The sequence below is a fragment of the Dermacentor variabilis genome, chromosome 8 (genome assembly GCF_050947875.1).
Source record: "Dermacentor variabilis isolate Ectoservices chromosome 8, ASM5094787v1, whole genome shotgun sequence".
In the NCBI taxonomy this organism is placed as follows: domain Eukaryota; kingdom Metazoa; phylum Arthropoda; class Arachnida; order Ixodida; family Ixodidae; genus Dermacentor; species Dermacentor variabilis.
Window position 1 is genome coordinate 23,589,077 of NC_134575.1, and position 26,773 is coordinate 23,615,849.

At 47.8% G+C, this 26,773-nt stretch overlaps 2 protein-coding genes across 2 annotated transcripts in view; both read left to right on the forward strand.

The window, feature by feature from the left end:
- LOC142591322 (uncharacterized) overlaps positions 1-26,773 on the forward strand; it is a 60,364-nt gene that overhangs the window by 18,541 nt on the left and 15,050 nt on the right. The window contains exons 7-8 of the mRNA XM_075703648.1: positions 4,407-4,574; positions 16,162-16,242. Of these exons, the coding sequence (XP_075559763.1) occupies positions 4,407-4,574; positions 16,162-16,242 (249 nt within the window). The remainder of the gene's footprint in view (positions 1-4,406; positions 4,575-16,161; positions 16,243-26,773) is intronic.
- On the forward strand, positions 9,639-13,813 carry LOC142589821 (uncharacterized). The gene is made up of 3 exons (XM_075701408.1): positions 9,639-9,697; positions 11,912-12,798; positions 13,569-13,813. Coding segments are annotated over exons 1-3 (900 nt in total). The 5' UTR covers positions 9,639-9,685; the 3' UTR covers positions 13,570-13,813.

Here is a 26,773-nt window from a genome sequence, read left to right on the forward strand (position 1 = left end):
GTTGATGGGAGTCCCGTTTCTGGCCGCTTACCGCGAAGGTGAGGAGCTTGGCACGATGGCACGATAACTGTGTCAACGAGCGCCATGTTCGAGTGCACGTATTCGGCGTAACAGGAAAGATGGTCGGGAAGAGTGAACCAGTGCCCCACATTCACAAAGGCTTTTTTTTTTATATGTACTCCCTTCCATTTGTGGTCCGCCTTCGCTAAGGATATGTCCATCCTCAAGATTGCCTGTAATCTTCTGTTACGAACAGTTTAGCGCTACAGGTTTTTGTGAACACAGAGGCCAGGTTTCGATTTCTTAACACTGAACTCCCAAGTTTTCTTTTCCCGATATAACTGTGCAACGTTAACATTTCTAATACCGGCAAAGTATTGCACATTATATCTGGGTTTGAAGAAATATACTATGTAACCTAGCCGAAGAAGAAGTAGCGAGGAAGCTGCTTCTGAAGACGAAGAAGTGTCGGGCTTTCATGAGCAGAAATAAACAGGAGTGACCACCTGGCCACCTGTTCTGTTACATTTTACACGTTCGGCTTGCCTCTCGTAATAACCCGAAATGTTGATATGACTTCTGCTATGACTTTTCTTCAGCACACGTGCAAAGTTTCAACGTAGCTATATGAAGGTATCTTAACGTAACAAACGGAATCGAGTGCATCGGTGAATGTGTTCACGAGCCGAAAGGACCATGTGCGACGCGAACTGAGAGCACGAGCGCGGCTTACACGACAAAAAAACAAAACAGAATGTAGTAAAAGCAGTGGCCTGAATGATTGTTGCTTGTCTTTGGTGATACTGGTACAGGCCGTGAGGACGAGTGCAGCTCTGGCTTGGCGCAAAAAGGGTTACTCGCAGTCGCAGTAAGAAGGATGCCGTAGTTTTATGGCTGAAGAATTGTAGTATGTAGACGGTGGCACGCAAGATTAGAACACGATACTTTTTTTTTGAACGTTTCTTCTTTTCAGACAGGTCAAAGTTGTTGAGCGGGAACCGGAAGTGGAGTCGTGCTACTTGGAGAAATCTCGTTCTCTCTGATATTGCAGTCGCAAAACTGAAAAAAAAATGGAGGAAAATAAACACAGATATTAAAGATGAAGCAGAAGGTAAGCCGGTCGGAAATAAGAAAGGCACGAACGAAGGCTTGGGCGTTGTCTCCGACTTTACGAGAATGATGCAAAAGAACAAATGGCCATTTGCGGTTGGGGAGGTTCACCGGGCCTGTCCGTTGCTTCGGAGACACGACGCGTAACGATCGCATCGATACTGAATGCAACGTTACAGACATCAACGTGGGACCTCATTGCGAACGCTTCGTTTGTAGAGCACGCACCGCGGCTGCATAAGCGTTGCTCAATGCGCCGGTGCGCGCTATGTAGAGGGCGCTCTGGTAGGAGTACACCAGTCGCGTTTTGCATGGACACCGCCTAGAAAAACACAAAGACCTTAGACTCGCATTAAGCATCCTTGTACGCGCTCACAAATGTATGAATACTGTTTCATGCACGTTTAGGTGATCCACAGCGGGCGAAAGAAAATGATGCCTCAGGCGAGAGCCCAAGTTTTGACAAAGGGACTTGTTTTCGTCAGATCCCGTTTCTAGGTCGACAGCTGCCCTATGGTCGAAACGTTGGTACTAGCCTGGGGCTTTGCTTGCCAGCACAGTGTTGAAATCTTTATATTCCCGCGAATGTTTCGCTTCACTTGGATGCAGGCTCCAAGTTTTATGTTCGTCGTTATTCCTTATGAAGCGTTATCTATTTATGTGAAGTTGGGTTCGTCCATACGCGAACAACTGTGGACTTACGTGCCCGTTGTCAGACACCTTTCAGTATAGTTTCACTTGTTTATGGAACTTCGCGTGTACCCGTGTCCTTATATTTTGTTAGGTTTCTTTGCTTGAGAGCTTTATTTCTTTCCCGGTGGCGAAAAGTAGCCAGTGCTGTCCGAAGGGGCCAAGCACCCCAATCAAATTTGCGCTATGTACAAAAAAAAGAAAGAAAGAAAGGAAGAAAGAAAGAAAGAAAGAAAGAAAGAAAGAAAGGAAAGATGCATGGATTTGAAGTACACCCCAGTGATCGGGTTGGCCGCTCTGACAACGCTTGCACGATAACCTGGAAGCGGCTCACTGAAGACGGCGGAACATGAACTTTGGTATAATCCCATCATAAAATAATTAATCGTTTACATCACTAGCATCTCGCGAGGGGGCCTTCACGGGAGTTTACGGTAATGCGAGCTAGGCCGGGCGTAAAGCAGACCATAATATGACATAACTTACAGAATTTAGAGATACCAAGCCACATTATAACCTTGTGGCAAACGCGGCCTTTATTAAACTCGAGTGCCACAGGCAAGCATGGCGACCACTTTACCACTACATGATGTCACCAACATTTGTCTGTTACAGGCAAACAAAAAGAAAGCTAATTTATAGAGAAGGAAATGCTAGAACTCGCACCACGCGCAATCGAAATTCGGGCGCAAAAGATAGATATCACCCCAATACGGTCTCAAACGCCCAGGCTTGCCTGGCCGCACGATGGCACTTGTCCAACTCACTTCCTGTGTAACTTGGAACCAAGTCAGCCTGGAAGGGAATGGAGAAGGCCATTAAGAATTTTTTTTTCAATGGTATTACTAGTTGATGTCGCAGCAGGGCGCGGCAGGAAGTTAGGTGGGCGGAGGTGATTAAGAAGTTCGCAGGAACAACATGGCCACAATTAGCAGATGACCGGGGTAGTTGGAGAAGTATGGTAGAGGCCTTTGCCCTGCAGTGGGCGTGGCCAGGCTGATGATGACGATGCTGATGCTGATGCTGATGATGATTACTAGGTGATGTGTGCCGGTGCGTCCCCTCAACCCCACTCTCAGTGCACGTGTAAACTAGACAAGTGGTTCTGAGGGACATGTAGACTCGGAGAGATCAGCAGTGACAAAACAAGGTACGCTGCACGGGTCGGTGTTGACAGTGACAAGTGCCCGTGTCGAAATGTTGGTACTTACAGAGGCTGCGGTTTTATGCTCGCCGCAGGCAGCAAAGTAGGCAGCTGAGCGGACGGCGGTGACCTAAAGGCTCGTCGCGATTCCGACGAAGCCGTCAAAGAAAGCAGCTTCGCAAAGACAGCGACGAAATCAGAAACGATGTAGGCTACGTTGCTGCCAAAATCAAGACGGCGGGTGAGCAGGACGTTCGGACACTCGGCGGAGTGACCGCCTGCGCCGAAAACAACGTATTCGTTATTTCATGTGTTTAATGGGTTTTCATAGGTTCCCATTCGCTACGTTGGGGTTTTCATAGGTTCCTACGCGCAGAGTTAGAATACAGATATCACGTGTACTTTGCTTAAGTTTTTCTTGACACCGCTAGGTGGCGCACACGTTCTAAAGGCGCCTTATCTGCGTCTTTCAAAAAGTTCTAGACGCGTTCCATTAGTTGGGCTCGAATCTGCCTCCTAAGCTGCCTACGCAGACTGTCTCCGATGGTGGTCAGAGTTGCAACACAGCCGCACAAATGGGTCGCCTCGTCAAAACGCTGGCTTGAGCCTGAAGCTTCCCTTGTTCAACCATCGTTGAGCGTTCCTATCACTTCGTCTTCATTTTTTTTCTGCCTCCTCACCTCGAGGGCCCGGCCTGCTTGCCACGGTAAGCAAACTAAGTGTTTCTTATCACAGTTGCCGTTACGTCCACTAAGAACTGTATGCATGGGGCTCAGTTCAGTGGTTCTGCACGAGTCGCATATGGTCTACTCCCGTAAGTGGATGACTCACGAAACAGCAATCCAGTGTTTCGCGGTGTTTCAGCCCCATGCCTCTCACATTTCCGAATTCGCTATAGGGGCTGCTCGAACCAAGTAACGCGCATATCCATGTCGTATGTGGCTTCGCAGGGATTTCCTAAGGCGTGGTTACGTAGTCTAGGGAATCGATTTTCTCCGTGCTACCAAGGCAACTTACAACACGAATGCTATGAAGGCTTTTGCACGTCATGTTACGAAAGTGCCGGCGACGTCCCCATATTTTTAAAGTTGTTTAAACCAAGGAGTTCGCTGCAAAAAAAAAAAAAAAAAGAATAACCGACTTTGTTTTCATCAGGTCTTGGGGGAAAGTAAGCTGCGCAGCAGCAGATTGCAGCGATAAAAAGAGCCCCAGAGAGAGAAACAGAGACAGAAAGAGAGAGAGAGAGAGGGGAGGGGGGGATGACGCACTCTGACGGTGCAGTCCGTAATACTCTGTTATTCTGCGTAAGCTCATAATTCTGGTAATTCTGTCTAATCTTTTACGCATTTTCTTCCTTCACTTATAATCGCTAATCCTTGCATATTCACTTACCTTTCCTGTTTTGTGATAACTCGTATGATGCTTGTTCGTTCACCATAATGCATTTGGCTTCTTTTTGCAGTTTACCAACAGCATCGACGAAAACAACAGCAACAACGACAGGAACAGCGACATCAACAACGATGACAACGTTATCGTCACGATGACTGTGATTATAAACAACGGCAACAACGATGAAGACAACAAGAGCCACTACCACGTCACCTTCGACAACATCAAAGGGGCAGCTGCAACCAAAGATAGCAACAGTAGCGTTTAATCAATGCCTCTGGACCAAGAAAAGGAAGCCCGTGAAAAGAACCTACAGTTTCGGCTTCAGTGATAAGATATTGAAGACCACTCAAGCTCAACAGAGAACACGAACTAAGAAAGCGGACTGAGCCACACAAGCGCTCGTGTCAGTGTCTATCCGCTTCGTCCGTGCTTGAACTTTGCTCATGAGGAAGAAAATAAACTCAGACACCAGATCTGAAAGTCTCCGACATCTCTCGTTTCAGTTTTCCTTTAAAAATGGATGATATATAACTCTCGGTAACATTGCTTAGCACTTCATGCTTTATTTGAAATGAGCTCCATTGGCCGCGTGCATCCTGACAGATAGGCACAGCCCTATGACCAATTCCGTCCATAGCGGCGAGGGCTGCGGGTGGTGCAGGCGAACCACAAAAACACAACTAAAACAGGCTGCTTCCTCGTCCACACCCGTTCTCATTGTCAATTTACACACTTCGGGGTTCTTAAGGGTGTAAATTGGTCTATAACTCACACTCATACGTCTTTAAGGGTGTAAGGGCGTGAGTTATGGACAAGAACGCTTTTAAAAGTGTACGGTTTGCAGCGCACCTCTGGCCGCCCTTCCCGCGATGCCGACCGAATGAAAGTACCACGGTAGGATTACCAAGTCACAATTCCTTTTTTTTAATTCATTGGAGCACGCAGCCGTCTTTCTGTCACCGTATGGCTGACACGAGCCTCACAGAATTCGCTGCCAAGCACGGAGTCGGCGAGACAAACACGGTGCACACAAGTGCGGTTGAAATTGTGGTTTGCTTTATTTGCGTCGCATGCGTGCAGCGAACACGCACACTGAATTTCACACGCCGTTGCGCAAAACGCAAGCCCCGCTTCCGCAGAATGAACCGACGCTTGCTTCGGAGACTCGGTGCCACAAAGGTGACACAACTCTTAGAACACTCAGGGCCACCGCATTTACTGACTCACCCGTTTGGCGCAGCCAAATATACAACTTTTGTATTTCGTGATCTCATGCGAAGGTCCTTGGACTGGGCGGCCGCAGTGTTGTGCATGGGATATAGAAGAAAGAAACGAGAGGGAAGCAAAGAAATCAGCAAAAAAATAGAAAGAATTGAACGATCATTCCCGAGTCACGCGCTCCTTTAAACGGCTCCCGCTGAGGAATGCCTCTAGCTCCCACCGCCCACGAGTAGAAAGATCTACCGGAAGTCGGTAGCCGCTAGCCTGTTCATTCGAAACGCAGTTATGATTGCCTTGACCTGCTTTTAGTTACTTAGCTTGTAAGATAAGGTCTATATGAGTTTTTATTGATTTCTTCTTGCTTTATTTGTTTAAAGTCAAGTGTTAAGAGGCGTGAGAGCTAAATAAGACAAATACGGAGCGCCGGACAGCTTTACTGATTTGCCACTCAATTAATAGAAAAGCAGTTCGTTCGTTATACGCACGGTAACACAGAAGCAGGACGCTGAGAATTCAGTAAAAAATAACGCCACTCCACATCAAGTTTTTCAGAAAGCATTTTTTTTTCTCTCCGTACTCCATGTCCTGCAAAGTGCAAGGCAACAGGAGGTCACGCGTTTCATAGTGGATACATTGGATGAATGTGTGGATTTCATGAGCGCATGCCCCTTGAAAACTTGCTGTTGGCTGGTGACACGGTGCTTTAGCACAACAATACAACGCTACCTGCATGTAGGGCGTTTAGACGGATTGAATCTGAACGCGAGATATAAACTGATAGCATCAGAGTGTCTTAGCGCAGAGGCGCAGATACGCACGACGGCAACACTGGCTGTTATGACGTTGTGCTTCTGAGCCCCGAGGTCACGGGTTTAATCCCCGTCCACGCGGAATGCAAAAACGCTCGTGCGCGATTTATTGGGTATAGGGTAAAGAACATCGCACGGCAAAAATTTAATCTGAGAATTACGGCGTCCCTCATTATCAGATCGTTGTTTTGGCACGTAAAACTCCAGAACTCATCTAGAGGCAAAGTTCTCATGGCCATCGTATTTTGGGGCATTCTTACAGTACTTACACTCTAAAACAAAAATTACACCCTCTGAGTTGTACCTTGCCATGCAACAATAAACGTCACCTGTCTTGTCCGCAGTTCCTTTCTTTGACGCTGCGAGCCCGGTACTTTCCAGTAACGAACGACATGCGCGTTATCAGCATGACGTAACATTCCCGACCGGAAAGTAGCGGACACTGCGTTCTCAAGAAAGGAAACGCACGCAAGGCAGGTGACTATTATTGTTGTTTGGCAGATATACACCCCAAGGGGTGTGCCTTTGTCTGAGAGTGTACGAAATTTCTGGGACGGGTCGTTTACAGAAGGAGTACGATCGGCTGACTTTCTTAAACAGCAGTTACAGAATGACATCACTCGTATTGCTACGTGCTACTCGAAGAAGATGACGTCGACCCTTGGAACCCGCCGCGGTTGCTCAGTGGCTATGGTGTTAGGCTGCTGAGCACGAGGTCGCGGGATCGAATCCCAGCCACGGCGGCCGCATTTCGATGGGGCGAAATGCGAAAACACCCGTGTACTTAGATTTAGGTGCACGTTAAAGAACCCCAGGTGGTCAAAATTTCCGGAGTCCTCCACTACGGCGTGCCTCATAATCAAAAAGTGGTTTTGGCACGTAAAACCCCATAATTTAATTTTAATTTTTTTTCGACCCTTGGATTCAGTGGGACAAACCCATAAGCGGTCACTGCGGTATCTGATGACGATGACGGCGTACCTTTCTTGATGTTGGCTGACTTCCATGTTGGCCAGCGCTTACTACCCTAGTAAATGCACACTGTAAATAGTTTTCCCTACTGTGCTTCCACGTAACAGTATTAAGCTAATTTGCGCTGATTACACTCGCATTTGTGGGAAAATTAAAGTTCAAACAAACAGATCAGTTAGTCTAGCGCTCACTTCTAAACGTGGTTTCTGGCAATAATAAAGGTAATAGTAATGAAGATTCATTGTTACTGGCTGCTCTGGCATGTCACGAGAGGACCACTGATTATCCAAGCGCGGTTTAATCGATAAGTTTACCAATAGAAACGGTATAAATATAAGTTAGTCTTGAAGAAGAAGCAGCAGGCAGGGTACGTAATTCGGGTTTGAGAAACCAGCTAAAGGGCAGGGCTAGGCTGTTAAACAGTTGTCTGAGAAATTCCTCTCGTTGCTTTAACGTCATCGAAGAAACATGTGAAGTGGTGAAATGACACTTGATATCTCAAGTAAATTACATCCAAGATGCCAAGCAACGTTGGCATGTTTTAACTACAGCACAAGAATATAGACAACCACTTCGAATTAGTTCAAACGCCTTCTCATTTCCTTTTATTGAAGCTTTTCCGTCGATGTAACCAAGCTTCTTAACATGTCACGTGCATTTCGATGCTGAAAACGTGAATTACCATAACACAGTCACATAAGAAATAGTCCTCGTGGTTCTCAGCTCCGATTCGAGACTTTTGTTTTGGCATTGGGATAAAACTGCCGTTACGTTTGGACCCAATTCACTTAGTGTTGTAAAAATTCCGTTTCCTTCTGTCGCTCTTTCTGTTGCTGGAAACGAGGCTGCGGAGCAGAATAAAAAGTTTGTTTCAGTTTTTGGCTATTTTTTATTTTTATTTCGCGGAGATAAGTGCGGAAGGCTGACCGTGCTGCCCCTCGTTTAAGGTTTCAAGCGAATGGCCGTGACATTCGCGCGAAATTCCGCATGTTTTTCTGAAGACCGAAAAAAGAAATATGACGATTCTGGTTATAACGGAGAGAGATTATACGTAGAATGCGGAGAGAAGGAGTTCAGACTAAAGAAAAAAAAAAGGGAGGGATCCGCTGCGCTCTGTCGCAGGAAGTTTCTATAGCCCCGTGGTGACGTTGAGCTGCGTAAAACACCGTGCACATTTAAGTAATAACGCCTTTCACATCAAACAACATGCTCGAAAGATCGAAAACGAATATGCGCCGTGCTTCTCCAAGACACTTCGCGCAGCCCACGGTGCATGATGGCTATCGAGTGACGGGAAACAACCTTCACTGAGAAGACGGTGGTTGGCGGCGCTTGTGTCTCCGTAGGGCTGACCGTATAGGCAAACCGGCAAAGACAGTCGAAGGTGCTCGCATTCGCTTCGTCCCACCGACGTGCCTCAGCACAGCCCCTCCCCCTCCCTTCAATATCACTAATTGCGATCGAGCGATTGATTAGGCATGCAGTGAGTGCTCCGATGCACTTTCCCAGCGAACACGACCAAACCCTCAAGATCCAAGACCAGCGTTGTCAGGACCAGGACGAGGCCATCTTAACTACGACCACCGGCAAACCAGCGTTCCTGTAAGCTCAAGCCCGGCGGCCCTCGTCCGTCACTCGCAGCCCGTGCAAATTCATGATTTGGCAGAGATCTCGGTCTCTCTGCTTTTGACGGCTGCAGCTCGAGATTCGGGGCGAACGGACGAACGATCCTCTCCTGGCCTTCTCGGACGATCCCGTCGAGAGCGATAAAGCGGCGAGAGAGTAGAAGGCGGGGCGCCTACCCTATCGTACTCCCCCCTCCCCCCCCCCTTCCACACGCGCCCCTCCTCGGTGATGTGTTACATTTGGTTAGGCGCGACGCGAAGAGGATGTTGTAACCTTGGTGTCCAGCTTCTCGCTCTTTCGTCCTCCGTGCCGGACGACGCCGTGGACGTCCAGGTCCGTTCTACCGACGACGAGGAGGAGGAGGAGGAGGAGGAGGAGGAGACACACGCTATAAGCTAGGACCCTTTAGCGACGGGATTCCCGCATAGCGTGCTTGTGTGCCGTGGCCGTGGAAGGCACGGCCCTCTCTCTTCGCACCGTTCAAACTTGCGTCCTCCTCCGCTGTGGAGCGTCGCTTTCAAAACGGCGTCCATCGCTGCCAATGGCAGCGTCATCTTGCCCCCCTTTTCAATATTTGCATTTGTGGGGCTGTCACTGGCTCGCTTGCATCCGGCGCGAGTATATAAGCTGCGCGACGCCCATCGAGAGACATGTCCTCTCATCGACCTGGTCTCTTGGATACTCGTACCAGTCACAACTGAGTAACGACGCTGTCACTATGAACGCCGCTGTAAGTATAACAATAACCGTGTGGACTTACTATGATCGTCATCTGAAAGATAAGACGAGCTCTACTAAACTTCAGATATATTGCTAGATGGTTCACTGCGCATTTCGCCCTATTCTTATCGAAAAGGAATAAGAAGCATATACGGAATCTTTGCTAATTTGGTATGAACAGTACGCAGCCATTATTGCGTCAGAAATGTCGCATAATTAGCGCGTTCCTTTTATACGTTGCCTTTTTCTTCCACTAGATGAAGAAGTCTTCCAAATCGGTTTAGTTATTCTTATCCTACTTCGAATTCAGTAATGTTATGCCTGCATTCATTAGCTTGCCTCGTGCACCTAAGCACTCTGGATCACCCCCGATTACACTTTTCTGTCATTGCAATCGTACGGCGTGCCCCAATTTCGCGCGAGACACGTGCTATTCAAACGCCGTTCTTGGTCATCATTTTGAGTGGCATGTCGCTTAACCAGTTTTTGTGACGTCAGCTTTTCCAGCAGTCACACTAACTGGACAGGCTATCTACGTCGGGCTGTTATAACCATTGAAAAGGTTTATGCCCTGTTACGAATTGGGTGGAGAGCTGCTAGATTTTGCGCCCAGGAGACCTCCATGCAAAGGGCGCTTGGGTAAACACAGCTTTGTGACTGTCAGCAAGATCCGGAAGGTATGCTGTGAGTTCGAGTATAAATAATCAGCATCAAGGTAACTTGCATCCGCTGCAGGACGAAGGCTTCTCGCGATGATCTCGAACTGCCCATGTCTTGTGTCAGATAGCTGACCCTATCATGTGTCAACAGATTTCATAATTTAACTCCGTCACATATTCCTCTGTCATTTGAAACTATGTTTCCCACTCTATTTCACAAGTTCCGTTACTACAGCATATCGTCGATCATCCGCCCTACGCGTTACGTCGTCTGCCCAACTGAGTTTCTTCATATTATTATGAACTGGAATACTGGCGTCCGCTTTGGCTCTATGATCCCCCATATGATCCCCCCTTTGCCAGTACTGGCAGAATGAAAGGATATGCAAATAGGTAAAGCATGGGACCACGAGGGGGTACATTAATTAAGAGATTAAAATCGCTTCAAGAACAGAGCAGTGAGAGGAAGGGTTAGTAAACGTATTGCAAGGGAGAAGTTTCCTCACAATTGACCTGTAATGCACAAATTGCACATTAAACCTCGATATAACGAATACATATATAGCAAATTCTCACACAGAACGAATAAAAGTGTGTAGCCGCTTTTACAGTGTAACGTAAATATGTTTATAATATATATCCGATATAAGGAAGTAAATAAAATTGTATCCCGACTATTACACTGTAACATATATGATTATAACGAATTTTCAATATAATAAAGTAATTTTACGGTTATATGCGACTTCGTTAAAACGAGGCTCAAGTTATTAGAACCGGTAGCTCAACCTGGCATCTTTCGTACACCCATGTATGAATAGATAATTTTAGCTCATCCTAAGCCGGGCCGGCTCAGTGCTATGCTAATTTGCTGCTGAGAACGAGTGCACATGCTCTCTGAGTCCTTACGCTAGAACTGTTCAGAGGAATAGATCCCGGCCAATCGTGAGGTTGAACATAATATTACCGAAGGCGGCCGGGTAACGGCAAATGGTCCTCGCGAGCGAAAACGTCTGTGAATTCAGCCCGACATTCGCAAGTTCAAGGCGGCGACCACGTTACAACGAAACTGGAATGTAAAAACGCTTGCGTACTAAAAATTCAGAGTACGTTAAAATAATTAACCCTGATCCCGACATTATGTCGTCCTTCGAAGCCCCCATACTGTGCTATAGACTCTGTAACTCACTTATATATTGTATTACTTCCGTCTTCTGAAACACAAAATAATGTCCTCTATACTTGTACACTACGTTCAACTTGCGCTAATTATTATCTGAATTGCGAAATTACTAAACTACACTAAGAGTGTAATGCCAAATGAAACCCTTAGTCGACGTTGATTGCAATCTGTGTTTGAGAGAGAGAGACAGAGAAAGCAAGAAGAGGAAAGGCAGGGAGGTCAACCAGACGAGCATATGGTTTGCTACCCTACACGGGGTTTAAGGAAAATGGGAATAAATTGAGGAAAAGTGAAAGAGAGCGAACACTGAGTGAGAGGATGTAAATTTAACTGCTGTATTAAGGCTACAGCCTAAAAGGTGCCTCTTTTTGCTTACCTACAGCTCACAACCGTTCTACTAGGACTCGCCTCCGTCGCCTCTGCCGGCTTTATTGGCGGCGGCTATGGCGGTGGCTACGGCAGTGGCTTGGGTGCAGGCTACGGTGGCGGCCTTGGAGCTGGTGTTGGCGCTGGCCTGAGCGGTGGCCATGGCGGTGGCTTCGGCGCAGGTGGTAGCGGCGGCGGGTTTGGTGCCGGCTATGGCGGTGGTCTCGGTGGTGGCGCCGGTGGCGCCGGTGGCGCTGGTCTCACTGTGGCGGCTGTTCCGGTTGCTGTCGCTACTCCCGTTGTTGCGGCCAGGCCCACTGTCGCCGCACCTGGCCGCTCCACCACATCCTACGGCACCAGCACAACTACCGTGACCACCCTGCACGGTGGAGGAGGAGCTGGTGGATTCGGTGGCGCTGGTCTCGGTTACGGCTCTGGCAGCCTCGGCTACGGAGGAGCCGGTCTCGGATCGGGAGGAGCCGGATACGGACTTGGGGGAGCCGGTCTCGGATCTGGAGCCGGTTTTAGCGTTGCTGCAGTACCAACCGTCGCAGTCGCTCGTCCCACTGTCACAGTGGCCGTTGCCCGTCCTGTCGCCGTTGCTGTTCCGACCGTGGTTGTTGGTGGTGGTCTTGGTGGCGGCCTCGGCGGAGGTCTTGGTGCTGGTTTCGGTGCAGGTCATGGTGCAGGCTTTGGCGGTGGTCTGGGTGGCGGACACGGTGGCCTTGTGGGTGTCAGTCTTTTCGGTGGTCTCGGTGGCGGCTATGGCAGCGGCTATGGCGGTGGCTATGGTGGCGGCTATGGCGGCGGCTACGGCGGCGGCTACGCTGGCGGCTACGGTGGCGGATACAGTGGCGGCCTCGGGAAGCATGGCGTCAGCTATAGCTACGCATCAAAGTGGTGGTAAGCAGTGTGCCGCCGATGAAAAGCAGTGATTTCACGGTTTATGAAGTCTCGCGGCGACTAGAGAGCAAAAGAACCGTCAAAAATTACGGAGCCGATGCGCAATTCTGGAGTTTTATTTTTCTGTAGCTTTGATGATCATTAGACGGTCGCGATACATCTCTGAGGTTGGTTCTCCAGAATTAACCACGTACTGTAGATGTTTTCATGTTTTGGTGAATTATCAGTCTATTACTGAAAGAATTAGCCCTTTCTTCATTACCAATTAACTATGGGAATTTGCAAGCAGAACTTCTATGCGCGGTGGGCGATGAACTTGCACCATGGAGGGTTAGGATACTCTTGATTTGTACTCAATTAGCCCCAGTCTTCTTCATCGCGAACTTAATAGACTTCACTACAGGGCATATTGGCGACGAATATGGACGTCGGCCTTTTCAACATTGAAGATTTACCTTTTTTTAAAGCAAGTTTATGCAATAGGTTCGTGAATAGTATGAAGATTTACTCCTTCTACAACTTCGTGAAACAGACATTCGTTCTTTATTTTATAACGAGCTTACAACATGAACTGTGCGTTAAAAGGTTCTGTAAAAGATGCTAGGGAGTAAGTTATCAGCGAGCCTCCTCAAAATATGCGTCAGCAGCAGGACAATAAAATACGCTGATTAGTACTCAAGTGCAGACGACGTTTTCGTTTGTCTTTTTAGCACGCCTGCGATGCTAATGTGTTGGTTATGCAATTAAACGGTGCGTTTGTTTCTTTGCAGAGCACAACTGAGCCGGGACCTTTGTGGAATGTGCGCCACATTGTCTGGAAATCAACGCCGTGCATGAGTAAAGATTCATCATGAAGTTAGATTTTTTTCGCAATTACTCGCAATTGAAGCGGAACCAAGGTCGAGGAGCAAGCATCGGAAAGTGGAACCGCCACCACAAAATTCAAGATTGCGCTTTGCAGCGCGAGCGAAGTTTCGCCGCTGGGATTTGTGGCGCTTACCATGTAAATTAAATAAAAAAAAATAGGATCTGTGTCATCAAACTTGACTCCTTTCATTCAATACTTTTGGTGAGAAAGCGCTGAAAAGTTTTGAGCGTCTGCCGTTTCCGTAAAATGACGGTCTAATTTTCTCAAACTGGGATCTCAGCTACAGCCTATCTGAAGCCCCTCACGTGTTACATAAATGAAACAAATGCTCCTAACGTGGCTTTCTGCCCCCGAAGCCTGCGTGTCTATACAACGGGGTGCTTAGAAAACATTTAAAAATGCATGCGCTCATAAACGCTCCCGCAGAATACAAATATTCTGGCAGAACTTATCTACGGCGATTATCCAAGCATGCGAATAGCACAAAGCGAGCCGTTCATGAGGCCGTGCCTGGCTCCTCGCTGCATTTCCTTCGGGACAATCAGCGCCTTCTTTTTGTCGCCGCCGTGAAGTGTGCGCACACCTATTGATAACATACATAGTGACTCCAGATGGTGTCGAAGAGGCTGAAGGATGGCACATACCTAGCTGTGCTTACCATGTAGCACATGACCAGTGGATGCAGAGGTTGCAGACTCAATCTGATTTACCCAAGTCAGCTAGCGGACGGATTGATAACCGTCGCCGTAGCACAATCGGTAGTGGTGCAACACACGTGTTGTGCGAGATTAGTGGGTTGCGCTCCCACCTGCAGCAAGTTATGTTTTCGTCCACTCTCATTCCATTTTCTGTATTATTTCTTATATTTATGAGAGAGAGGGAGAGAGAGAGAGTAAGAAGTCAACGAACACTGACACTAAGGACAACAGGGGAAATTACTTTTGCTTAATCAATGAAATAACGAAACGGTAAATCAATGGAAATGAAGGTGGATGAAAAAACAATTTGCCGCAGGTGGTAACATCGCACGCATTTCTACCAATTGAGCTATGGCGGCGCCGTTTCCCCATCCACTTTCTTGGGTATTTAGGTGTCCTAGTAGAACCCTGGGAGTGTTAGCCAGCGCCGCCACTCACAAACCGTGGCGGCGGATGTGAAACCTCCTTTCTGCATCAGGCGTCACAAGAACGTGATCTTTTCGGGCGAGGGCAACCGGTCAATAAGCCCACTCATGCTACCTGAAGGCAGAAATGTTGCCAGATTCGAGACCTTCGTTATGTAATGAACCAGAAGAGGGGGGGGGGGTGTCAACCGAGGAGCCCGATTTTTATTAGTCATATCGTAAGAAGCCAACAACCACTGACACCAAGGACAACACAGGGGAAATTACTTGTACTTATTAGGCGAAATAAAGAAACGATAAATTAACGGAAAGTTGATGAAAAAACAGCTTGCCGCAGGTGGGGAACGATCCCACAACCTTCGCATTTCGCGAAGGTTGTGGGATAACGCGCAAGCCGTTCGTGACTGGGAAGTACCAGGCTCACAGCGTTAAAGAAAGGAAACGCGGGCAAGACAGAATACGATTATTGTTGTGGGACAGGATAAGCCCCAAGGGGTGCAATTTTTTTAAGGGTGCGAGCCCGGTACACTCTTAAACAAATGTACACTCTTTGGGGTGTATATTTGCCACACAACGGCAATCGTCATCTGCCTTGCTTGCGTTTCCTTTCTTGAAAACGCTGCGCTCGCTGCTTTCATGTGGAGAATACTATGTCATGCTAATAAAGCGCATGCCGTTCGTGATTGGGAAGTACCGGGCTCGCAGCGTTAAAGAAAGGAAATGCGGACGAGACAGATGACGATTATCGTTGTGTGGCAAGATGCGACGCAAAAGGTGCGATTTCGTTCAAGAGTGCACACTTGAAAGGCCGATAACGCGATTTTTGTTTGTTTGTGTATTTGTGGAGACGGCCGGGCCGCGCTAGTTGGCGGGAACATGGGTCGTTGTGAGTAGTAGCTCCATGGTTGCAGCTCCCGCGCCGCGGGTATCACCCATGACGTCGCCCTGCGGCGATGTTGTGCAAGTTTGACCATTCGCGCGTGAAATTCTGACGTCCACACTATTGAGGAGGAATTTAAACAACAGGGTGCACTCGGCGAAAACTCGCAACAGGAAACACATCACGCCTATAGAGTTCGCCCCGTCCGCTAGCTGGCGTGAGCATCAAAAAAGAAAAATTAAAGTAAGAGAAATGAACTTACAGGCAATGCTTTAATTTTTATGTTCTCTCCCGCAAGAACTAAAATGTTTCGCGTATAAATAAACTTATACATTGTGACTTTTTCTAACGTTACCTAGCAACAGGCTGAAGGTAAGACAGACGCGCCAGATGCATGCGTCATGCGCCAGACACGACAGCGAAGCGAGCGAGGCTGGCTGTGCGTGCGAGCATTCGGCAGTTCGGCGATCCTTTTGTCTTCTTTTTATGTAGCCTGGTTTTCGGCTGCCTGCGTATTCTTGCGTTCCATCTGTACTTCGACACGGCACCACTGCACTACTGGACTACGGTAAGGTGAGAAATTTTGTGTACAGTCAGCAACACGTTTCGAGCAATTTGGGCTTTTACGGCATGGAACCGAGACTTTGACGCACTTGGCGATAAAACAGCTCGGCTGTCCTGGCGCAGTTAATTTAAGTTAATGATTCGTACTGGGAGATGTTTGAGTCGCTTTCTATGGGTCTTGACATTATAGGAACCTATATTCGGTAGTTTATGGGCATGCTCGCCGCACCCGGCTTTGTGACGCAGTTAGCAAAAAGCACTTCGGTCGTGTGACGCAGTTAGTTTCGCGTGTGCTTAATCTTCCTGGGAAAAGGTCGTGATGGTTTGTCTCGCCCCCATCGTAATAGTAATTTTGTTACTTTTTGGGATAGTTTCGAGGCATGCTCGCCGCACCCGGCTTTGTGATGCAGTTAGGGAAGAACACGTTGTCTGTGGTGGCAACGTTTGGCCTGTACTGAATCTTAGCGGGACAAGTTTGTGACACTTTTTATCGTTCCACCACATATACCTTCTTTCGGTACTCACGCTTGTCGAAAAACGAGACGAGCGATTGCCAAGAGTGATAACACGGGAGTGCGATACTAGCGCTGGCAGAGCGCGCAATGATAACGCCGAGGAGCTCAAAAACCAGGAACTTGAAAATTGTGTTTTCTGAACGAATGAAAACAGGCTTTCCACCTATAGGCATTTGACTTAAGTGCGAGTAGAAGGCATTCTGCGAGCCTCTCGCGTGGTCTGGCTGAGAGCCTGTGTTGCGGCCACCTCTGTGTACGTAGCATACCATCGCGTCGGCTGAGGACAATTTGTTTTGCAAACCCGCACTCGCCCATGTATTCCTGTTCTTAAAGGGCAGGAAATAATGTCCGGGATTGGGGCAATGCTTGGAAATAAGATGTTTTCTTCATATTTTATGGCATTGTTTGGGATGAGTAAGGTATTCCTCTACGCCCTGTACGTAAAGGCGAATTGCTTTTGTTTGTAATGCCACCCATTCCCCAGTTTCGCACGTTTCGCCTATTCAAGCACTATTCCTATGAGGTCTAAATACCGAAATCCGTGTCGATCGAGCTGATGCTGTTCTGTGGAGCTTCATACGGGAGCTACTGCTGCTTATGTGCTGCCACAACGTTGAATGAACGCACGAAAATTTAGCATTTATATCTCGCATTCAAGCATTTATATCGCGCACGCGAGATTGAACCGCGTTCGCCGGCTCATCCTCACACGCCTTCACTCATACGGAACCTTACGGCGACGGCGACGGCGGAAATGCGCCTGGAGTGTCCATATAATTGCTATCGCAGTAAAAAAAAACGAAATGCCATGTAAATTAGCGCAGCTTGCGTAACGCGTGCCAGCTAGCGTTCTAAACGCCCGCGGCCAAAACCGAAACCGGAAGTGTGGTTCGGGTGTTAATTCCATCCGCTCGGTGCGCAACATTCAATTCGGCCGCTGGGCCCTATGGGAGTGTCTGTGACTTTTAATGCAATTTCTGTAAGACCTCACGCGTCAGTGTACTCGCCGCAATTTCCTTCTTTCCTTCCCTCCTCTCTCTCCCTGTGATCTTTGTTTTCCCCTTTCCCATTCCCCCGGTGTAATGTAGCCAACCGGACGTTACTCTGGTTAACCTCCCTGCCTTCTACTTTTCTCTTCCCTCCCCCTCCCCCGCTCTTGTTCAATGTCTTTGTTTATGTCCGCACAGTGAGAGCTTCGGATGACACGCAATATATAGAACCGCGGTCGACGTGGCCCCGATTGCCACGGGCGTTTGTCTGCGACCGCCGTGATGTCATTGGCTTGCTCGGCCAGTGAATACATTAATTTAATTTATTTCAGGGGTTTTGCGAGCCTAACCGCGATATGGTTATCAGGCACGCCGTAGTAGGAGACTCGAGATTTATTTCAACACTCTGGGGTTCTTTAACGTGCACCTAATGCACGGTACACGGGCGTTCTTTTTCATTTCGCCCTCCCATCTAAATGCGGCTGCCGCTGTCGGGATCTGATCCCACGCCCTCGCGTCTGGCAGCGCAACGCCAAAGCCAATAAGCAACCACGGCGGGTACAAATTTAGACCGTCGCTTGTTTTTTGCGTGTCAATCTTTTATTACAAAATATATTTTCGTTTGTTAGCTTATTCCTAAATACTTGCTCCATCTCATCCTTCTATGGAAGGATGTGTGTTCTACCTTTTTTTTTTTTTGCCTTGTTCTCCACTGCTCTTTACTGTATCGTTTTTGTGTATGTGCGCCCTCTGTACTTGTAACGTAGTTGGTTCATTGTTGTATAGCATTCGCTCCTTTATATGTTGTTTCAATACTGTTTCCCCCCCCCTTATGTAATGCCCTGTTAAGGGTCCTTAAGAGTTAATAAATGATGATGATGATAAATGATGATGGTGTCGCAGACATGGCCTTTTTATGCATTCTATAGCTCTCGTTGTCAGTGTCCTTTAAGAGACCTTGAGCTGAAATCTTGAGCCGTTATCCGGGAACTCAATCGAAGAATGAAACGAGAACATCCAAGCATCGTTGCGAGAAGAAAACGAGATCATCTCGGCAACTAATCAAAACCTAACAAATGCGGCTCTTCGCCTCCATTCCTTTCTACAGGACTGCGTTACACACTCTAGTTACTGCCCGAACAAGTTACAAAAAATATTGCTCACAAGTTCTTCCTAATGTTTGATCCCAATACCACTCAGGCTGTAACTTCTAGGACGCTGAAGTTTGTCATTTCGAATAGTGACGCTCGAAACGTTCTAATGACGTTCTCTGGCGCTGAGACAGGGTTGCTTGTGCTCTTTTCAACGCCGGCGGTCCGTGAGTTCCGCGGCGCCTCCGGCGCGCCGTGGATAGCTGTTTGGCCGAGACGAGATTTGCGATGAGGTTCTGTCTTTCACAGGAAGCTATTGCCTTCATACGGACCAGTATGAACCAACGCACCACGCACAGTATGGCGTGGTGTGTTGTGGTGCGACGTAGTATCGTAGAGTGCCGTTGCGATCACGCACTATACCCATTTTAAGATTATGGTTAGTATGCTCTCCAACCAACCTGCTTTGCCGGTAGCCATTTCGTGCTTACATCTACTCTCGATTACTGAAGAGCCACCATTTTTCTATACGCCTGTAGGCGCAAGAATTCTTTTTAATTATTAGGCAGTCTCACGGGCCATCTTCGAAGGGTGGTCTCTGTCTTCAGAGGCCGCCGACTCAGAGTCAGATCGACACACTCCGCGCCCTTCGGAGGTTCTAACCCCCGTACTCAGAAATCCGCTTTTATTTGAAGTCCATGCTTGACTTGGGCCAAAATAACGTCTGACGCGAACGCGCCGAAGGAAACGCAATGAGCCCTCTTGGGCGCGTTTACATCAGGCGTCGTCTAGATCAAGTCAAGCATGGCCTTCAAGTTAAGGCGCGTTTCTGGATGCGGAGGCGACTCTCCGCGCAAGAGTGGTGGATACGCCGTCGATAGCTCGATAGCACGACAACGCCAACAGGGATGGCATGAACCCGCCTCGAGCATTTTTTATAATTGCTATCCGCTATAATTTACACCCCGTGACGCGTTGTCCAGCACCTCGTACCTAGGGGAATTTCGCTGCCTATATAATAATACCACCCGTTCTGTTTCTGTTAGCCCAAGCAGGGTTACTCGGGCGAACGTGAGCGTCAGTCATGCACGTGGATATCGAGATCCCGATTAACTTGCCGCGACCACCATGACGTCTGAACGGCTGCTCGCGTTTTGAGGTGATCAACATTTCTTGCTTACTTCACGCACTTCGAGTGCCTCCATCTAGACGCTTACGCCAACCCAATGCGTCTGTCTGCATCTGTCTAGCCTCTTATGCCAACTAAATGCGTCAAGCTGCATCTATCTAGCCTCTTATGCCAACCAAATGAGTGTATCTACATCTATCTAGCCCCTCATGCCAACCAAATGCGTGTATCAACATGTATCTAGCCTCTTAGGCCAACCGAATGCGTCTATCGGCATCCATCTAGCCTCTTACGTAGACTAAATGCATCTGTCTGCATCTATGTAGCCTCTTACGTCAACTCGATGCGTCTGTCCGCTCCATATGGAGAGGGACACGTCCCGATCTGGTGTTGGGTGTCCCTGTGTGTAGTTGCCCGATTCATTTCATACCATTTCTGAACTCTATGCTTGCCGAACGCGGGGGTCGCCATAGCCGAGCCATTCGTGAAATTCCTGCAACAAATTGCGCACTTGTAGGCCCCATAACTTCCGATTGTAGGCTTCGTAACTTCCGAGTTTGATTAATTGTACGTACTAATGATATAGCGAGCTCTGCCAAACGCGACCTTTCCTGCTCGGGCGGACTCACGTACCCTGCTGAGTCGCGTGCCTCTGAACACCGAGGATCCAGACGCTAAATTCAGCTCCGGATGCATCATGCGTGACAAGACCATGCGCGATGCATGTGCGATCGAGTAGTGGCTCCTCTCCTCTAAGCGACGATACCAAAGAAAAGCCGCTTGGCTAGTACGGTTGCAAAGATATAAGCGATGATGCTGTAACACGCTTTTGTTACCTGAAGTTTTAGCAAGCGACTCCCGCCTGACCAATTCGAAAGACGTTTTTCAAGTAAAAAAATTACTCGTCGAATGAGCAGAGCGAGAAAATTTAGAGCGCGAGATCCTAGCGATTACTCATTCAGCCATTTGTATTACAAAGAAGCTAATCAAGCGAGAGGCGCTGGGAATAAAGGACATTTCAATGGCATGTTTCGTGGTTTCTGCTTTTTATGATGTCGAAGAAATATTTAGAGGGAAAGCTAGGGAATGCCGCAGCCACTGAGAAGGCTGCTGAAGGTGTGATATGGCCTAAAGCGTTACGCCCACCTTTGGTGACGTTATAGCCGTGAGTGGCAGCCGCCATGATGATTCTTGTGTTTGTTTGTTTTTTCGTTTTATTGTTGCTCTTTCGCAATAGCAACATGTCACTTTGAAAGGGCACCAATGCGTTTTTGGCGTAAGAGTTTTTTTAGTTATGCGGGCGAAAACCCGAGTTGCAGTTCTTGTGGTTATGTGTATTTACAATTTGTAAGGTCCTAATTAGCTTCCCTTTCAGATTGTAAAACGGAGAGCGAGTTTTTCTTTGAGCGATTACTTATTCTGACCACAATGTTTGACATTTGGAAAGGAAGGAAGGCAGCAGCAGTAAGCAAAATGTTTTAAAAATCGGCTTTCCCCTCCACGAAAAGAAAAGTATGACTTTTGCTTTGGGAGATTCTGTCAAACGAATTAGGGAAAGACCGGGAAGCTTCATTTTTATAAGACGCTGGCACACCGGTTGTTTTTTTTTTTCAGAATGAACGAACGTAAACTTGAAATCACAGTGATGCCGTGCTGAGCAAAATAGAAACACTCACACCCACAGTAAAAGTATGATAAGAATTAAAAAAAATATTTTAAATGTGATTTATAAGGGGTGCGGGACAAATATGGTACATTTGTATTTTGTCGCATATGAAAATCGTTGAAATGCATTGACAAAAATAACCAATTTGGGAACCGTCTACTACATGGTTACGTGATTGCATAAGGGCATTAGCGATTTTGTTATTTGGTGTAACATTGATTAACCGTCGGAAAGAATTACGAGTATGCAAGTTAAAGAACATAATACAAGATTAAATAAACTTGCCCTCAGAGACGCGGAGGCGGTTTTACGACGGTGCGGTTGAGTGGAGTTCTGCAACAGTTTTTCTGGCAGCGAAGGACTTCGTGCGACGTAATGATAGTTATCAAGTGCAAATGCAACTCAGCGTCGGCCGGGGCCTGGAATTTGGGTCGGAACGTAAAGACCAACTAATAAAGATGAACAGTTACCTCGCGTATATCTTATTCGAACGGACAACCAATTGCGCAATGTCTCGTTTTCCTGCGACAACCGGTTACGTGCTCCAAACTTTGCTTGCCTCGTCCGTCCGACCATTCCGTTGCGTTGACGGCTACCGTTGTCGCCATCCGACGTTCTTTTGAAGTCGTCAGGATCCCCAGCTTCCCCATCGTCAAGGGCGAAGAAAAAAAAACGCTTTGTCGGCAACAAGGAGGTTCTGAAACAAACTTCACTGCCGTTCCACTGTCTGGAGGTGGTTGATCAACGAAGCTGTGTAGGTGGACCGCTTAATGGCGAACTGTGCATTGCCGTGCGTCAAATGCCGTATGCACATAAATGGAAGGCGAGGCGCGACTAGTCGCTCCTCCACGATGTTGAACCTCGGAAGATGATGAGGCACCGGGAGGGGGGGGGGGGGGAGGCATACATACCCTTGTATTGTTGCAAAACGCGGCACGACACCTTTCACTAACGAATCCCAGCACGTAGAACACACATGCACCTCACCGCACTCCAAAGGCATAAACTATACTTCACCGTAGCCAAGGCGACTGTGCGATGGTCGACGTCCCACAGTACAGTAATGGCTGTGAGGTAACTTGAAGACCACAAGCGGTCACACACAGCCCAAGCCACACAAACTGGTTCCCCACAAACTCCCTCTGAAACCGGCGACCAAAGTTAGCTTGACCCGGGCGACCAGAACTCGCATCATGGTGGACCCCATGCCGCGAAACATCCACTCAGTGCATAACGAGAGCAGAAGATACGTGAGAGCAAAGCCCATCCTTAAAAAGATCAATCGGCAGACACTAGATGCCATCTTTGTCTGTGACGCTCACAGACGTCAGGCGACAGCGCTCATTACCTCCGAAGTCTCTCCCTTTATAACCAACCGCCACTGACAAAAACTGCACGTGATGTCACTGCACTGGCCCTTTAAAACTAACATGCCGAGGATGACGACGCCGCTTTTGATGAAGATAGGTCCTCCTATGGAAACGTTGGCCAGCCTTTCTGAGGCACCTTATCCTTGTTTACAAACTTTATACCACAGTGTGCTATTCCATCTGTCAGCCCCCTTCTTTATTTTGGACTTCAGTCGTAAAAGAAGTTCAAGCCAGGCAGAAGAGTAACTATAGTTGAAAACGAATGAACATCGACAATATTCAGCGGAGGCTTCAAGACGGCGCATCGAGCGCAAAGTGGAAGAAGCCTTTCACGCAGCAAGTGGCTACTCAACAGGGGCATTTACATTCATTTACACCAACACTCATTGTGGAAAATGGTGTAAAAAATTTATGTTAAAGATGATCTCAAAATTTCACGCCACCGACCCCGTGGGCCGGTAGATGATCGTATGTTGTCCTACGGAGTGATGGGCGCGGAAAACATAACTGTTTTACACACCATTTCAAAACTTGTTACACCTGGTAGAGGCAGAGAGTGAATGGTAGAGCTTGCAAAAACCTTTATATACATATGTGCATACCAGACGACGGATTTTGCGCCAGACCCGTAGGTATAACATCCACAAAATAAAAAAAAAAGGCGAACGTTATGACGTACGTTTTTACTGACATTTAGCGCGGAGGACCTGCCTCCGAGGAAGGCCCGTCCTCCGGCCGAAACGTCAGTAATAACATATGCCATAACGTTCGTCTTTTTTTTTTATTTTGTGGATGTTACATACATAACCTCGGACTTAAATTGCTCGCTGAGGCGGCTATCACTTCTACGAGAAACGAAATTATAGACTATATATACTAACCTATTATATTCATTATAGTAGCAGATAGGCGTTGTCATGCGATACCCAGACATATACGTGAACACCACATTACGCCCCTAATGCGGGTTAGCTTGTCTGTGAAGTCATGCTCATTACGGAGGACACGTGAGCAGCAAAGCGCAGAGCGAACGGTCCTTCTGGCGAAGTGTGCTTCACCCAGCGACTAAGAAGAATAATACATTTGTCACGTTTTACAAGAGCGTTGCAACAGCATGCAAATGCCCCTAAGGTATTTTGGACTAGCGGTAGAGAATATATAGATGTTCGTGCAGGAAGCCTTTGGGTTTGTTTAGAGTTGATAGTCTATGGCTTACCAGCGCAGAAGTTTTCGTCGATTATTTTTATAGACTTCTTGAAGAAACCCAGTCGAAATTTTATAGACCAGGGAGGCCTCGCCCCCCCCCCCCCCCCCGAGAAAATAATTTTGCTAGCTTTTGCATATAGAAAACTACATATACCGCGTGGACAAAAGTACAACGTAAAAGTATGAGAATTTGATCTAATTTGTTTACAAGGTCAGGTTAGCTTACTGTAAGAACTAGCCTGAACGACCAGGTGAGAGCTGGTCAGGAGGAAATTTATTGAAGCCCTATGTAGGAACCGCGCATAACCACCCTATTACGTACGTCTTGGCACAAACAGGTCAGACATACATGTATGTGTCAGTGCGACGTGGAGTCCACAATGCTGGTCGTTAATTGGTCACCAGCGTGCCCTGTAGCACGAAGCACGCGTTACGAATTTAAAGCGGTGGAAATCTCCTCGAAGTAAGCAAGAATGTGTGCACTCATAAGCTTTGCCGCGATAAAAAAATACATTTGTTTGCTTTTACGACTGTCTTCCCCAACAAAACTCATTTGATGATGATTATGATGATGATGATGATGGTGATGATTGAGGTTTGTTGGCGCAAGGGTCAGAAGTGGCCAAAAAGCGCCAAGGCTCTGATGATAGCCTGCCATTGACGCAAAATTTATGTGAACAGTCAGTAGATAATTTGTCTGTTATTGATGCGGACGTGTTTTCAATAATGCTTAAAGACCCAAAGGCCTCCTCCCGACACTCAGTCGGGAGGAGGCCGTCATACTAAGGCAGATACAGACCGTGTCACTCCTCGCCCCGGCAGTACTAGACGTGCTTCAACCATAACTCTATCCAAGTGGTGCGTGCGGTGTTTGCACAGTGGATCCGGCTGACCAATGGCACATCAGGTGGGACTGTGCCAGGTTCCCGACCGAAGCTACCACCAGGGCATAACAGCCCTAAATTCAAAGTGCTGTGCAGCCCACAGACAACTACACTCAACTATGTGCCGTCAAGCAGGCCCAGGGTGCGCTCGAGAAGCACAAGCATCCCGACCCACCACAGACGGGCCGAACTGAGGTAGCGCAGAGTAATAATAATAATAATAATATTTGGGGTTTTACGTGCCAAAACCACTGTCTGATTATGAGGCACGCCGTAGTGGAGGACTCCGGAAATTTTGACCACCTGGGGTTCTTTAACGTGCACCTAAATCTAAGCACACGGGTGTTTTCGCATTTCGCCCCCATCGAAATGCGGCCGCCGTGGCCGGGATTCGATCCCGCGACCTCGTGCTCAGCAGCCCAACACCATAGCCACTGAGCAACCACGGCGGGTATAGCGCAGAGTAGGTCATAACCCCGGCTCGACGCTTGGCCAACGTCACGGCGCGTTAAACCATCGGTTTCCGGCATTTTAAAAAAAGTTATTCCTATCCTATCATAAAGGCTGTTTTATGTATAGAGCTTATGGACGAACAATTTCGCACATTTTAGGAACTATTCTAAAAAGCATAAAGAAAACTGTCTGAAACTTCATGAGCTACATCTAGACCTGACTACACTGTTGTTAGATATTTATTAGAAATAAATCTGTTCAAAAACATGTGTTCTCTGAAAGTCACATTTTGCACTACCAACTAGAAGGTCTTCAAGAAGGCAAACCAAAAAGCACGGAATCTTGGGCACTCTTCCAACAGTCCAAATTAATTGGACGCGTGATCTGAAAAAAAAAATCAGAAGGGTTCCTAAGGTAGATATGATGAAAGGCTGCCTACCCATTGAGAAATGTATTCAGAAATTATGTCGGACTCCCGCGTGAACAAACAGCGATAACCCGCATTCACATAGAGAGATATGTACGCGTCACCCCGATGGCATGCTCATACAATGTCCGGCCTTTAAGCTTGCCGCCCGCTTCGCGCCCACAGCATGACGCCAGCGTGACGCAAGTGACAAACTGAAATCCCCACCGAGGTAGCGTTCTACGAAGTAAGCCATGGTGCACGTGCACTTGATATACACGTAGGCGTGGCATGTAACCTATGTTTTATAGCGCGTGATAGGGTACGTATAAATTCGCTCACGAAGGGGCATGTAGGACACTGGTGCGACCAGACCGCCGAACTGCGACATACACGTGTTGCAAAGAGTAGAAACAGTGGGAGACACATGCGTCACCGCGACCTCGACGCCCCTTATAAATGCCCGGGCCGTTAATTTGCCTCTGGCGTCGCGACTGCGTGCCGCGTGACGGCACGCGTGACAACGAGCGAGTGAACTGAAATCGGGCGCAAAGGTCGCGTTCCACGAAGTAAGCCAGCATTTGTGCACGTGTAGCCCCGGGTGCTTCGACGTTCTCCGAGCTCCATCCGACCAGCGCAACTCCCCCCCCCCCAACCCCCTCGCCAACAATCTCGGTCACCGCCCTAACCTGGTCCGTTCACTTTCGCCTTCGATCAACAGGCGAGAGGGGAGACAGCGGGATCCGATCTGAAGAACAAAAGAGAGTATAAAGACTCGATGGCCAGAAATCACTTTCGCTGACCTGTCGCCGAGCAGCGTAGATAAAAAGA